Source organism: Acipenser ruthenus, chromosome 9 (genome assembly GCF_902713425.1).
Source record: "Acipenser ruthenus chromosome 9, fAciRut3.2 maternal haplotype, whole genome shotgun sequence".
In the NCBI taxonomy this organism is placed as follows: Eukaryota; Metazoa; Chordata; class Actinopteri; order Acipenseriformes; family Acipenseridae; genus Acipenser; species Acipenser ruthenus.
Window position 1 is genome coordinate 50,550,734 of NC_081197.1, and position 14,258 is coordinate 50,564,991.

The 14,258-nt window shown below is 41.0% G+C and overlaps 1 protein-coding gene across 7 annotated transcripts; it reads right to left on the reverse strand.

Annotated features, from left to right (window-relative positions):
• Positions 1-710: 710 nt before the first annotated feature.
• Positions 711-12,824, reverse strand: LOC117406229 (uncharacterized). 7 transcript variants are annotated; one of them, XM_034010168.3, is made up of 7 exons: positions 12,631-12,820; positions 7,058-7,087; positions 6,469-6,507; positions 6,064-6,102; positions 5,230-5,328; positions 3,622-3,680; positions 711-1,745 (listed from the first exon to the last, which is right to left on the reverse strand). In XM_034010168.3, the coding sequence occupies exons 1-7, from the start codon at positions 12,671-12,673 to the stop codon at positions 1,644-1,646; spliced, it is 411 nt and encodes a 136-aa protein (XP_033866059.3). In that variant the 5' UTR covers positions 12,674-12,820; the 3' UTR covers positions 711-1,643. The 7 variants fall into 7 exon arrangements, with proteins under 7 accessions (XP_033866059.3, XP_033866053.3, XP_033866052.3 ...); XM_034010162.3 differs by having other exon boundaries at positions 5,230-5,325; positions 6,758-7,087; XM_034010161.3 differs by having other exon boundaries at positions 6,758-7,087; positions 12,631-12,816.
• Positions 12,825-14,258: the final 1,434 nt, after the last annotated feature.

A 14,258-nucleotide genomic window follows, 5' to 3' on the forward strand; every position in this document is an offset into this window, starting at 1 on the left:
TTTTACAAACACTACACATTTGGTTGCTATTGATTTTCAAGGAAATGTTACAATGCACATTTTTGGTGCTAAAATTATGTTGTCTGTAAGGTAATGGTTGACGATATTTTTTTATTTTATAATGGAGTCACATTCTGACACAGTTATGTATTGTGGTTTTCACAGTAAATTTCACTTCAGCACCTAAGAAATACTTTGAAACCATAAACCAGAGACAGTGGTGATTTCAAACATTTCAGTTCCTGTGTGTATAAAACCGGGCTGCTAGACAGGATCAATGTCCAGTAAATGCTGTTCTAGAATACCACAGCAATAGTGTTACATGAGATGAGGCTTGCATGATAGCGGGTGCAGAACACAGGTGAAACCATTCTTGACATACGTTTTTAGTGACCACTAAAGTCACAGTTTACGGCAACTAAACATGGTTTTTGGCAGCAATATGGGTGTTTTGCAGCTGCAAATCACTTTGCATCAGCCCCTCTGTCCGTAGTTCTGAGCCTTGCCTTTTGTTTGTATAATTTCTGATTTTTTGTAGTTCTGCACTATGAAAAAATGTGATTGGTTGCATCTGAGACTATGAGTTATGCTAAAGACAAAAAAATAAAAAATTAAAACTGTTAGTTTATGCAGGATTAAAAAAAAAAGGTTCATTCAAGTTTCCTTTATAAAGCACTTCAGGTGACATACAAAAACAGATCACATGTTAATTGTACAAAAATGTTGCACCACATACACTGCCAGATAAAGGCAGACAACTCATTTTTTAATTCCACTGTCCATTAACCCACACACACTACTTGAGTTTTATGCTGACAAACCCTGGCATGCATTTTCAGTAAAGTCAAACGGCTTGACCACAACCTGATTTCCATTATTATTTATTTCTTAGCAGAAGCCCTTATCCAGGGTGACTTACAATTGTTACAAGATATCATATTATTTTTACAATTACATTATTTCTTTTTTACATACAATTACCCATTTATACAGTTGTTTTTTTACTGGAGCAATCTAGGTAAAGTACCTTGCTCAAGGGTACAGCAGTAGTGTCCCCCACCTGGGATTGAACCCACGACCCTCCGGTCAAGAGTCCAGAGCCCTAACCACTACTCCACACTGCTGCCCTTGTAGCGCCTAGACACCATGTGACAGAGATGAAAACCATAATGAACTGACACCACAGCCTGTTCACAAATAAGAGGGGTTTTATTTCAACACTTTTGTGTTTGACAATTGGAAGCCTGACTGTTACATTTATGTCATAACTAGAAGAGTTGTTAACCCCAGTATCCAGGCTACATTCCATACAGGTACAATCTGTGGCCTCACTTCCTGCACGGGAGTATTTTCCCTTTAATCACTATAATTGTAAGGGTGCTCCTGGAATATCTTCAGTTTAAAAATTCCCTTAACTCCAGTCCTGATATTAATCAATGACACCCTTGCCAAAACATACAACAGTCAAGCTGCATGAAGCAGTTTCTTTGTTGAAACAAGGGTTAAAATGATACATCGTTTATTTCTGTAAGTCATCACCCACACAGGGAAACAATCGGAGCTGGGACATCTCATACTCTATAGAGAATTACCAGATCATATTTACATTCTGTCTTTTTGTGTGCATCCATTAGTTGTAACATTTATTGAAACTGTATTACAGCATAAGTTGTATTTATGTTTTCAGTCTTTTTTCTCTTCTGGTTTTCAGAGAAATCAGAATCAGCACAGTAATAAATGGCTTCCTAAAAACAACAAGGAAAACAAAAAAGAAAAGAGCTCAATTAACAGATATTCATGTTATAAACTATACTACATTGTATGCTGTGTTTATTAAAGAGTAAGTAGCAGGGTTCAGAAAAATATGGCGTTATATGTCCCCACTTGTTGCTACAACTGTTTAAACCCGTCATTTTTCTTTTCATTGTTAACATCCTGACCACTTTTTACACCTCTGTTCCAAAGTTCTTTTCAAAATGTTTGATAGTGTAAGGATTATTGCCCGCATTGTCAAACAGGTAACACAGCAACAATGATCCATGATGTACAGAACAGATCACTTGTTGAGTTTTATTTTGTTTGTTTGTTTAATTCCTGCAGTGATTTAGAGGACAGATCTCAAACCCCAGTGCACTAGAGCGGACATTTTGAAAAGAGCTGTGAAACAGAATTTCAAGTTATACGTGTAAAAAGTTGTCAGGATGTTAACAATGAAAAGAAAAACTACAGGTATGTTATTTAAACAGTTGTAGCAACACGTGCAGATGTGTAACGCTATATTTTTTTCTGAACCCCGCTACTTACTCTTTAAACTTTAAAAAAAAGGTAAGAAGACCAAAGCCCCAAAAAGGGGTGTAAGTTTGCTATAAAAGTAGTTAGTTTTCAAATTAATCAAATCTTTTTACAATGCAACCAATACATATTTATAAGGGAAAGTAATAATCCAGTATAGGTTTGAAACATTTCTATTAAAATTTTGCAAAATATTTTAATATATAAATACTGCATATTGACCAAAAATATTTTAATATAAAAATATATTGTAGAAAATATATTGGAAGTTTAATTGTAGAGCTTGAAATGATCTGTTTGTTTCATTTACATGATCAACATGTTTGAGAAATATAGCTAAAATGTATCACCTATAGGCTTCAGTGCACAGTGTAGCACTAATACAGTATTCAATAAATGTTTTGATATATTTGTTACTTTTTTATATTAAGGTAAACTGCACTTTTTGCAATTGCAGTTACACATTTGATAAACTTGGCATATTTTATGCTATTGAATTTAGAAAGACAGTAAATATGCAAATGTTTCAGTTACAGTAATATATATATATATATATATATATATATATATATATATATATATATATATATATATATCTCGGTCCAAAAAATATTTAAAAACATGTACAAAAACGACCAAGTTAGCTAAAAGGGTTCAGCCATATGAAAGAAAAGATGTGATAGCTACAATAAGGGCCAAGTAATATGCTAAAAAGAAAAAGGGTCAGTACTATAAGGATGTAATTGTTTAAAAGTTAAATTAAATACAAAACTGGGGCAAACTTGGGCCCCATTTTGATTGCAGTAGGAACTAGTAGTAATATATTAGATTACATTTTTGGCTAATAAGTAATCAAGCAACATGAGGTATAATTCCTGAATACAGTGCTGACTTCACAGTTTTCTGTTCTATTTTATCCAAACTTGAGTGAACATCTAACACGCCTTCTGACATCCTATTTAGTCATGTATTAAACTGAAAGTCTCTATTACATTTAGTTTTAGAGTTGGATTCAACTGTCTGAAGTAATAGTGTAACAACAATCTAACTCTAACACACAAAGTATAATTCTCCAGTTGCTGAATAAGCAAAGTAATTTGTGTTAGCAATATGTAATATATATTTTAGTCTTTTAAACTGTAAGAATTAAGAAGAGTTATATATATATATATATATATATATATATATATATATATATATATATATATATATATATATATATATATAAATATAAATATAAGCATTTTTTTTTTTACAGTTCTCAAGCATTATGTATTCTTCCAGAAATAAACTCAGTCAGTCACATGAACAGAGACAGGTATACCTTACCTCATTACCAGCTTGTTCTGACCCGCTTTTCTTGTTAGGCCCCTGGGATCTGCAACTCCCTTTGAATGATAAAAAGTTTTTAAGCATAATAATAATAATTGTTATAGTTAATGTTTTGTTTTATTGTGGTAGATTTATAAAATGCCTGAAAATACATCAAAAAATATTTCAAAACTTGAATGTATTCAAACAACAAGAATGTACACTGCCTGTTGTAGATTAAGGAATTCCAGACAAAAGTAATTCACCCATTTTCATTTTTAGTAAGTATATATTTTGCTTTGAGTAAGATAAGCTGAGAGATGAAAATGTTTATACATCTAAATATTATTTAATATCAAATTATACTGTACATTGATAATAATATTCAGATTCTGGCTTAGTTTCAGGTAAAACATGGGGGTCTCTCTCTCACTTACTCTCTTACAACAGTATTATAATAACACATTTAAACAAATAAGTATGGTGTAATATGCATAGTTCCTGTGTATTAACCATTTCAAAAGGAACTGATAGAATATATGTACTTAATTATATATTGTAACCAGGCAGGGAGGGAGTTAAAATCCTCCCTGTCAAAAACATGTGCAAACGTGTATATATTGGGTTTTTTTTTTTGTTAATTATCAACCACACCTGGTAACTATTGTAAATTAGTGCCAGGTGCAGGGTTTAAAAAGCGTGCAGATGGTTTGTGCAGGGCGGCTGAGGTGTTTGTACAGCCGTAACAGAAAAGGTAGTGAAAACCTTTTTGAATGTTTTGTTTGAAACTGTGTTTTTGTTTTGTTTTGTTTTGTTTAGTCCGGTAACAACTTAGCTGTCCGGCTTATTAGTGTATGTTCCTGTCTGTGTCAGTTAGTGCTTGTATAGAGCTAGGTTTTTGCTTTCTGTTTTGTTTATTTTGTTATTAAATTAGTGTACCAACACTTAAAACCTCCATCTCAGTGTCTGGGTCTGTACTTTAAAAGGGCGAAATGAACCTGAGCCGCAAGACTCTTTCACAATATATTTATATAACTCTAAATATATATATTTTTTTGTATTAAATATATTCATATCACAGAGCTGCTTGTTACATTTTATGTGGCATCAGTTTTGCCTGTGTATCAAGAAAAAGCTTGCTCAATGTTACAAATGCCTTACTTTGCCTTACTCAAAGAGCTTCTCATATTATTAGGTATAAATACATTTAAGTTATTTTTAAAGAATCCCTTTTGCCTGACACCTTAAAGCCAAATATATCTGATATTACCTAGTTTTGTAAATTGAAAAATAATAAAAGCAACTCCTTTTCACAGCGGTATGCTTAGAGGAAGTAGCAGCAAGTGTGGTCAGCAGTGTGTTTTTAGATTTTAAATAGAAAACGTAACTATTGATAATTTCCTTATTTGCCAAGTGTGAATGCAGGAAAGACTATCTGAGCCGGATCAGACTTGCCAGTCCCTTTATTATCACAGGCCTGAGTATATTTCTTTCTGTTTAACCTGACTTCTGTGTATGCATGAGTACCTGGGAAAGGTCCAAACCTCAAATTTTACAAATAATAACTTAAGATTGATTTGAATATAAAATGTAAGCATTTCAGTAGGAAGTTTACACATACCGTACCTTTCCATTTGAATAAAACCACAACATTACAACACAGCGACAGCGACAGCAGAACAGCCAGACATATGGTGATCCAAATGATTGCACTAGTCCTTCCTTCTAAAGCAAAACAAAGTTAAAAAGTGTTAAGATGTTTTTGTTTTGTTTTTGCACCTTCCAAGTTAGCCTTAATTGGTAGTGTCAGTATCCTGGTGGTAGTAATTCCGAGACAAAGAGCACGCTATGCAACCTAATAAGAACAATTCTGATATCTGGTACTACACTTGGTTTAATAAATCTCTGTTTGCAAGACATGCTTTCAGTTAGTGTTGCACTTTCTTGGTCATTTCACTTGGAGATTGTCTTCATCCCTTCAATGGCTTTTTTGAGACAAGGTGAAATGACCCAGGAAGTGCAAATGTAACAGACTTCCTGAGAATAAGGCATAGAAACTGAGAACTTTCTTTAACATAAAGTCATACCAGGTATATATATATATTTTTTAAATAAAAATACTTGTTTCTTTCAAAACTTCACAATTGAGATTTGTGAAGCTTATGGAAGTCTGAAACAGGTAAGAGCCACACTGTATAAAGGTGTGATCTACTGTGTTGTGCTTCTCCACTTAGGGAGCTGCAGCTGTAGTGCGTTCGCTCTTCACCCCTGATGACTGGGTTTGTATCCCTCCCCCTTCCAGGCAGGGAGAAATGTATTCAAAATATTACTTTGTAAGTACCACTCAATGTTTACCCAACAAGATGTTCTATTTGTAACTTAGTAAGAAAAATGTAATATTATATGTAATATATATATTTTATATATTGATATTAAAATAGTATTGCATGCCTATTTTACCTTGATCTGTGCAGTTGTTTGCATCAGGTCCGATTGTACCTATAAACAATTAAGCTTATTTTAAAATACAAATACAGTGAGCAGCTTAATACCAATAGTACATTTACACCTGAAACAAACAAAAGACATAACAAATGTGTTAAACACCAGCTCATGCTTTTAAAAAATAGTGTTACCACTGACTCTTTTGCAACTGAAGGGAATGCCTGCAAACAGCACAGAAAAGTTATGCTCCGATTCCTCAGAAGTACTAGTCCATGATTACTGTAGTATTTTTCTGAAGTTAAATTATTTTTTAACAAAATAGCTGGGTTGATTAGTTTACCTCACTTGCCGGCACATTACTCAATTAATTAAAGTTTAGGACAAATAAAAAATAGCATTTATTTTGCATGTCTATTTTACCTTGATCTGTGTAGTTCTTTGCATCAGGTCGGGTTGTACCTATAAACAATGAAGCTTATTTTAAAATACAAATAAATTAATACTAATAGTAAATTTACACTTGAAACAAACAAAAAAACTGTGTTAAACACCAGCTCATGCTTTTAATTTTTTTTTTTTAACAAAATAATAGCTGGGTTGATTAGTTTTCCTTGCTTGCAAATACATTTCTCAATTGATTAATACACTTTAGGACAAATAAATTGTATTTATTTTGTAGAATTATTTGAAATATAAATTTTTAAATTACTGTTCATTCTCAGGGTTGTTCCATCCACAAACACGGTCACTCCTTTATCTCTCCAAGCACAGTAGTATGTTGCTGTGTCTGCCTCTGTTACATTGTGTATGGTTAAGGCTTTACTTGGACGGTTACACGAATAGCGCCCTTCAAGCCTATTATAGGCTGTAATGTGAGACTCCAGTACTTGCAATATCAGAAGTGGGAGCTGTCCTCCGTGATGTCTGTACCAGTAGATAGAGGTAGAATTGGTATGACTACACTGTATAGTTACATTCTCTCCTGGGACAATTGTTGTTAAGAGCTCACCCGCCACATATAGTCCGTAAGTATAAATACCTGTAAGAAGATAAAAAATGAAAAATACAGTAACTAGTATATAGTGTATTTTAAAGTAGACCTGTTAGACCTCAGCGTACATCTGTCTCAAATGAAAGGTGGACCATAATTATTGACCATGACATGAGTGAAGCTAGGACAATGGTCCAGCCAAACATTGTTGTATCTATTGATACACTGTGGCGGAGTGTCCCGCCCCTATTTATTATTATTTGTATTTTTGTTTGCGGCGCGGGTAAAAGCGCCGCGTCTTTTGTTATTATATTTAAAAACCCCGTGAGGATGCATGGCTGATCAGCTACTGATTATTTAACTAGCTGACAGTCATGCATCCTTACCAAACGCGTGCAGACTCTGGCCGAGGGATAATAAGATAATTACCAACTAGTTAATCCCTCGGCCAGAGTATATAAACCAGCAGCACTCTGCACTCGGGGTTGAGAGTGTAGAGGAGAGTACGGGAGAACGGAGAGAGAAAATAACATTTAAAAAAACAATTGCTAAAACGTGCTGGATTAGCCAGCACGACACTTACTTGTTTGTTTGTTTATTCGTTTGGCCCTCGCGCCTTTTTGTTTTGTGTTTTTGTTTAATATTTTGTTTTGTTTATTAAATACGCTGAGTGCACTAACACTCAGCTTCAACTGCCCATCCACTGTTTGGTTTGAGTTACTTCCTGGTCCGTGACGTCATCCACATCACCACTGCGAGCCAGCCTGCCACATATGGTGGCAGCGGTGGGATAAACAACGCCTCCAACAGCCGGACCAGGATTGAAAAGTGCGTTTTTTTTTTTGTTTGTTCGTTTTTTTTTTCAAATTAAAAATGGGGAAAAGTAGCCGGAGGAGAAAGCAGCAGCAGCAGCAACAACAGCAGCAGGAGGCGCAGCAACATCAGCCTTACCTTGCCACACTGGATATCTGCCTCACCTGCCTGAAGGGTGAGGAGTGGTGCTTCGCGGTTGGTGAGGTTGGGCACGTGGCACCAGACCAACCCCCTCCATGGCAGGAGAAAGAGGAGCCAGAGTGTCCAGTGAGGGAGGACCTGCATCCTCCAAAGAGGACGAATGCACTCTCCTCTGAGGGAGTCTGGGACTGGCTGGTGGAGCCGGGGAGGGATTATGAGGAAGCCCTCCCTGCAGTGATCAACCTCCTGTGGGCAAGAGATGGGGAGCGCTGGGAGGCCTGGGAACAGCAACACCACCCAGCTTCCCTCCCAGACATCGCAGCCATGGTGTTCAACTACCTGGCTGCGGATATGGGAGAGACCCTGCTGCTGCCGTCTCCAGCGCCAGAGGGAGAGGAGCCATCGCTGCCGTCTCCAGCGCCAGAGGGAGAGGAGCCATCGCTGCCGTCTCCAGCGCCAGAGGGAGAGGAGCCATCGCTGCCGTCTCCAGCGCCAGAGGGAGAGGAGCCATCGCTGCCGTCTCCAGCGCCAGAGGGAGAGGAGCCATCGCTGCCGTCTCCAGCATCAGAGGGAGAGGAGCCATCGCTGCCGTCTCCAGCGCCAGAGGGAGAGGAGCCATCGCTGCCGTCTCCAGCGCCAGAGGGAGAGGAGCCATCGCTGCCGTCTCCAGCGCCAGAGGGAGAGGAGCCATCGCTGCCGTCTCCAGCGCCAGAGGGAGAGGAGCCATCGCTGCCGTCTCCAGCATCAGAGGGAGAGGAGCCATCGCTACCGTCTCCAGCATCAGAGGGAGAGGAGCCATCGCTACCGTCTCCAGCATCAGAGGGAGAGGAGCCATCGCTGCCATCTCCAGCATCAGAGGGAGAGGAGCCATCGCTACCGTCTCCAGCATCAGAGGGAGAGGAGCCATCGCTACTGTCTCCACCAGCAGAGGGAGAATGCCTGCTGGTTTTGCCTCCACAGCCTGGGGAGGAGCCCGAACGTCCTACGCCCGAGTGGGAGGAGCCCGAACGTCCTACGCCCGAGTGGGAGGAGCCCGAACGTCCTACGCCCGAGTGGGAGGAGCCCGAACGTCCTACGCCCGAGTGGGAGGAGCCCGAACGTCCTACGCCCAAGAGGGGGGAGTCGGTGCGTCCACAGCCCAAGAGGGAGGAGTCGGTGCGTCCACAGCCCAAGAGGGAGGAGTCGGTGCGTCCACAGCCCAAAGAGGGGGGAGTCGGTGCGTCCATAGCCCAAGAGGTGGAAGTCTGCGCTTCCACAGCCGTAGGACCCAAGCTGCAGTCCCAAGAGCCAGAAGGGGAGGAGTTACAGGCTCAACCCCCTGAATTTTTCTGGGGGGGAGAAGGGCAGGATGCTGGTGTTCCCCAGCAGCCTCTATTTATGCTGCTGAAGGGAGCACGGCACACACCAGCCCAGCCGCCACAGCAGAGGGAGCCAGCACCGCCACAGCCTCCCTCTGAGTGGCCAGCATCCGCCCCATCGCCTCTGCCTCCACCACCACCAGGAGCAGAGCAGCAGGAGCTGCCTCTGTCTCCACCACCACCAGGAGCAGGGCAGCAGGAGCTGCTTCTGTCTCCACCATCACCAGGAGCAGAGCAGCAAGAGCTGCCTCTGCCTCCGCCACCTCCACCAGCAGAGGGTGAATGCCTGCTGGTTCCACATCCACCGTCGTGGGAGGACTGCTTGCCCCTCCCACCTCCACCAGCAGAGGGTGAATGCCTGCTGGTTCCGCCTCCACCGTCGTGGGAGGACTGCTTGCCCCTCCCACCTCCACCAGCAGAGGATGAATGCCTGCTGGTTCTGCCTCAACCGTCGTGGGAGGACTGCTTGCCCCTCCCACCTCCACCAGCAGAGGATGAATACCTGCTGGTTCCGCCTCAGCCGCCGTGGGAGGACTGCTTGCCACTCCCAGCTCCACCAGCAGAGGGTGAATACCTGCTGGTTCCGTCTCAGCCGCTGTGGGAGGACTGCTTTCCCCTCCCACCTCCACCAGCAGAGGGTGAATACCTGCTGGTTCCACATCCACCGTCATGGGAAGGACTGCTCCTGCCCTGCCTCGCACCACCCAGGGATGCCTGCCTCGCATCGCCTGGGGCTGCCTGTTCCACATCGCCTGGGGTCGCCAGGGATCCTGCTTCGCCTGGGGTCGCCAGGGATCCTGCTTCGCCTGGGGTCGCCAGGGATCCTGCTTCGCCTGGGGTCGCCAGGGATCCTGCTTCGCCTGGGGTCGCCAGGGATCCTGCTTTGCCTGGGGTCGCCAGGGATCCTGCTTCGCCTGGGGTCACTACACTGTGGTCGGAGCCCCACGGAGGGGAGCTGCCGGCCATGAAGAAAGGGGGGGAGGTCAGGAGACCAGCTCCCCCAGCCGCACTTTCGCGGCCGGAGATCATGTGGTCAGAGCCCCACGAAGGGGAGCTGCCAGCCATGGAAAAGGGGGGGGAGGTCAGGAGACCAGCTTCCCCAGCCGCACTTTCGCGGCAGGAAATACTGTGGCTGGAGCCCCGTGAAGGGCAGCTGTCAGCCATGAAGAAGGGGGGGGAGGTCAGGAGACCAGCTTCCCCCGCAGCAATTTCGCTGCAGGAGAAAGGGTGGCCAGAGCCCCACGGAGGGGAGCTGTCGGCCATGAAGAAGGGGGGGCAGGTCTGGAGACCACCCCCAAAAATTTTTTGGCCAGAGGAGCTGGCCGGTGCGCGGGCCATTGGAACACTACGGCTGTTTGGGTGGGAGGAGGACATCCCACCGTGGCCGCCACCTTTGGCCCGTTGCTGCCCCTGTTCCTGCGCCGGGACTGCTGACCGGGACTTTGGGGACTAAGGGGGGAGGTGGCCGAAAAGGCCATGTGTGCTGCGCACAAGGGGGGGCATGTGTGGCGGAGTGTCCCGCCCCTATTTATTATTATTTGTATTTTTGTTTGCGGCGCGGGTAAAAGCGCCGCGTCTTTTGTTATTATATTTAAAAACCCCGTGAGGATGCATGGCTGATCAGCTACTGATTATTTAACTAGCTGACAGTCATGCATCCTTACCAAACGCGTGCAGACTCTGGCCGAGGGATAATAAGATAATTACCAACTAGTTAATCCCTCGGCCAGAGTATATAAACCAGCAGCACTCTGCACTCGGGGTTGAGAGTGTAGAGGAGAGTACGGGAGAACGGAGAGAGAAAATAACATTTAAAAAAACAATTGCTAAAACGTGCTGGATTAGCCAGCACGACACTTACTTGTTTGTTTGTTTATTCGTTTGGCCCTCGCGCCTTTTTGTTTTGTGTTTTTGTTTAATATTTTGTTTTGTTTATTAAATACGCTGAGTGCACTAACACTCAGCTTCAACTGCCCATCCACTGTTTGGTTTGAGTTACTTCCTGGTCCGTGACGTCATCCACATCACCACTGCGAGCCAGCCTGCCACATACACACATTTCATACTGAAAATAGCTAAGTGCAAATCATGGTACTTATACAAATGCACCCAACTTGTACTTTACATTATGTAACCTACTGCATTACTGTGATATGTATTTGCATTTTTTCTACAATTGAAAGAAAACCTCAAAAATGTGTCCGTGGCCATAATAGATATGGTCTGAAAAAAAAATGGCATTCGCCTGAGAGAGATTCAGAGCAACATCAATGAAGATGCAAACTTGTTTCAAGGAGTACACAATGTGAGCTAAGTTCAAATATATGGTAAGGCGACTACTGTATGCCATTTCCATGCAATGGTTTAACTACTTATTATAAATATATCCTGTAGTATATTGCATAGATTGAATGCATCAGATCCCTTAACAAACAGGGAAGCAGTGGTTTGAGGCACATGATAACTTCTGATTATTTTCTTCCGCTACTCCCTTCCTCAACTCAACTGAGGAGTTTTTCTCTTGTTGGAGGTGGAAGGTATATGATCACTACTGTTATATTTATACAAATAATAATAATATTAAAATAATAAAATATTAAATATGTAGAAAGACTGTACACATATAACACATTCATGGTTTTACTGAGACCAGGATGAAGTAAAATCATTCAATACAAATGTTGGTATTTTTGCTATAATTTGCCTAATTTTGTCTCCAATGTATTATTTTATCGTTGTGCTAGTGCACATTTCTCCACTAGTTTGATTTTCTTACGAATGGGATTTTCAATTAAACTAGACAGGGTTTAGTACTGATAGCAGGGGATTAAGTTTGTCCTCATCGCAAATCTGCACAAACTTGACTCCATGAGGTCTGTAATGATTCCAAGACTGCATTCACACTGAGACTGTTTCAAATGGACTTAGTCTGATTCGTTTCCCTTGAAACAATGTATCAATGTGCTAGCTGTTAACACTTGCTAGCCAAGGAACAGTTTGTTTGGATGCAAGCTAAAGTAAATATTTGTAGTCCTTTTCCATTTTTTTCAAGACCGAATTCATTTGTGTTGAAAACGCAGTTTTCAAGTGCACTTTAATTTATAAGCACACAGATCATTAAACTTAACTTTTAATTAATCAAAACATACTTTAAAATCTTTTAATTACAAATAAATTCAAACTTTGATCATGACCTGTAATATATCCAACAGTATCTGCATTTTTTTTAATTACACTTTAAATTAAATACATGCAGTTTGGAATTCATTTTTTACTCACCTACAGTGAAAATGAAATGGCATCTGCAGAGCCCTGTGTTCATTCTTGTTATGTTAACTTTTTTTGGTTCACACTTGTCTAAGCTTATGGCTTTTTATTCAGCTTCCCTAAACCAGTGTGGTTGAGTTGCAGCTGTGAGGAAGTCAAAAAATAATATAAGCAAGCCAAGACGTGCATGTCAGTGACATTCCTCCCCCACCACGTCCGTAGAAATGTTATCAGAGCCACCAGTAACAGGAAAAGTTAATCACCCTGACCTATAATATATACACTGTATATGCAGGCAAGAAGTGGTATAAAAAAAAAACAAAACAACATTTTTTTCTTTCAGTATTTATTAGTTTATTGCTCCCCACAGCCATTATGCACATCAACAAAATCATAACTGAAATATTGACTCTTTCGAGGTGCACAACAAACAAATACATGACAACCAGGTGTTTTTTTTTTTAAAGCTTTTTAAACATTTCAAAACAAAGAACCATTTATATGATTGGGACCCACATGTGTAGCATGAACATTATTCCTTTTTCCTGTGCAATGGTAAAAAAAAAAAAAAAAAAAAAAAAAATGCATACAAATACAGTATTCCTTCGAATTTAAGATACCCTTCAACTTAAGACATAGCCCAAATTTCCCACCCTCAATTTGAGGAAAAAATAAAACATCAAACAAATACGCATTTACAAAGATACAACCTCAATTGCGCATATAGAGGTCGTTTGCGGTCGTCTGCCATCACACAGAGCATTACAGTTATGCGCTGCTTCTCATTTCCATTTGTGATTAATCGCACCTGTTTTTCTCCCCAATTTGTGAACTGTGGTATTGCTTTGCATGTCGAAAAATACGGGGGTCTGATCAGCATTTCCGATCTGTCCAAGCTGGTACTGTTTGTTAGAAACGCTGAAATTGTAAAAACCTCTTCAAATTCCTCAGGAAGCTAATGACGCTTCTTTGAAAATGGCTCCCTGCATGTCATGGGTGATTTGAGAACGGGCAGTAACGCTTTGGTTCATCTTGTCTCAGCAGTCAGTCACGTTGCTGTTTGTGTACTCGGGTAGTCATGTCGTTTGTTGGCGATTTATTTTAATACACGCATCACTATACTGTACTCAAATGTAAGACGCAGGCTATTTTTGAAAAGAAAAAAAAAGGTTTTAACAGTGTGGAGTAATGTGGTTAGGGCTCTGGGCTCTTGACCGGAGGGTTGAGGGTTGAGGGTTGAGGGTTGAGGGTTGAGGGTTGTGGGTTCAATCCCCGGTGGAGACACTGCTGTTGTACCCTTGAGCAAGGTACTTTACCTAGATTGCTCCAGTAAAAACCCAACTGTATAAATGGGTAATTGTATGTAAAAATAATATCTTGTATATATAAGTGATATCTTGTATGTCGCCCTGGATAAGGGCGTCTGCTAAGAAATAAATTATAAAGGAATACGATATGCAAGGCTTCATAATTATATTGCTGGTAGTAATTAATTCCAAAGTGTTTTACATTTGAATATGCACTTACAATAATTTTTTAATATAGCCAGTTTTTTGATATAGCTACGCATTGGTGTGAAACACGATCCGATGCATTGAGTTTACTGCATTACACGTTCCTACTGTATAGATAACGGGCAC

Bases quoted from the DNA above. Each gene is read 5' to 3' on its own strand.
- LOC117406229 (XM_034010161.3), bottom strand. From the start codon at position 12,673: ATGAACACAGGGCTCTGCAGATGCCATTTCATTTTCACTGTAG. The intron at 7,088-12,630 runs GTGAGTAAAAAA...ATCTTCTTACAG, and splicing joins CCATTTCATTTTCACTGTAG to GTATTTATACTTACGGACTA. The intron at 1,746-3,621 runs GTAAGGTATACC...TGTTGTTTTTAG, and splicing joins CAGAACAAGCTGGTAATGAG to GAAGCCATTTATTACTGTGC.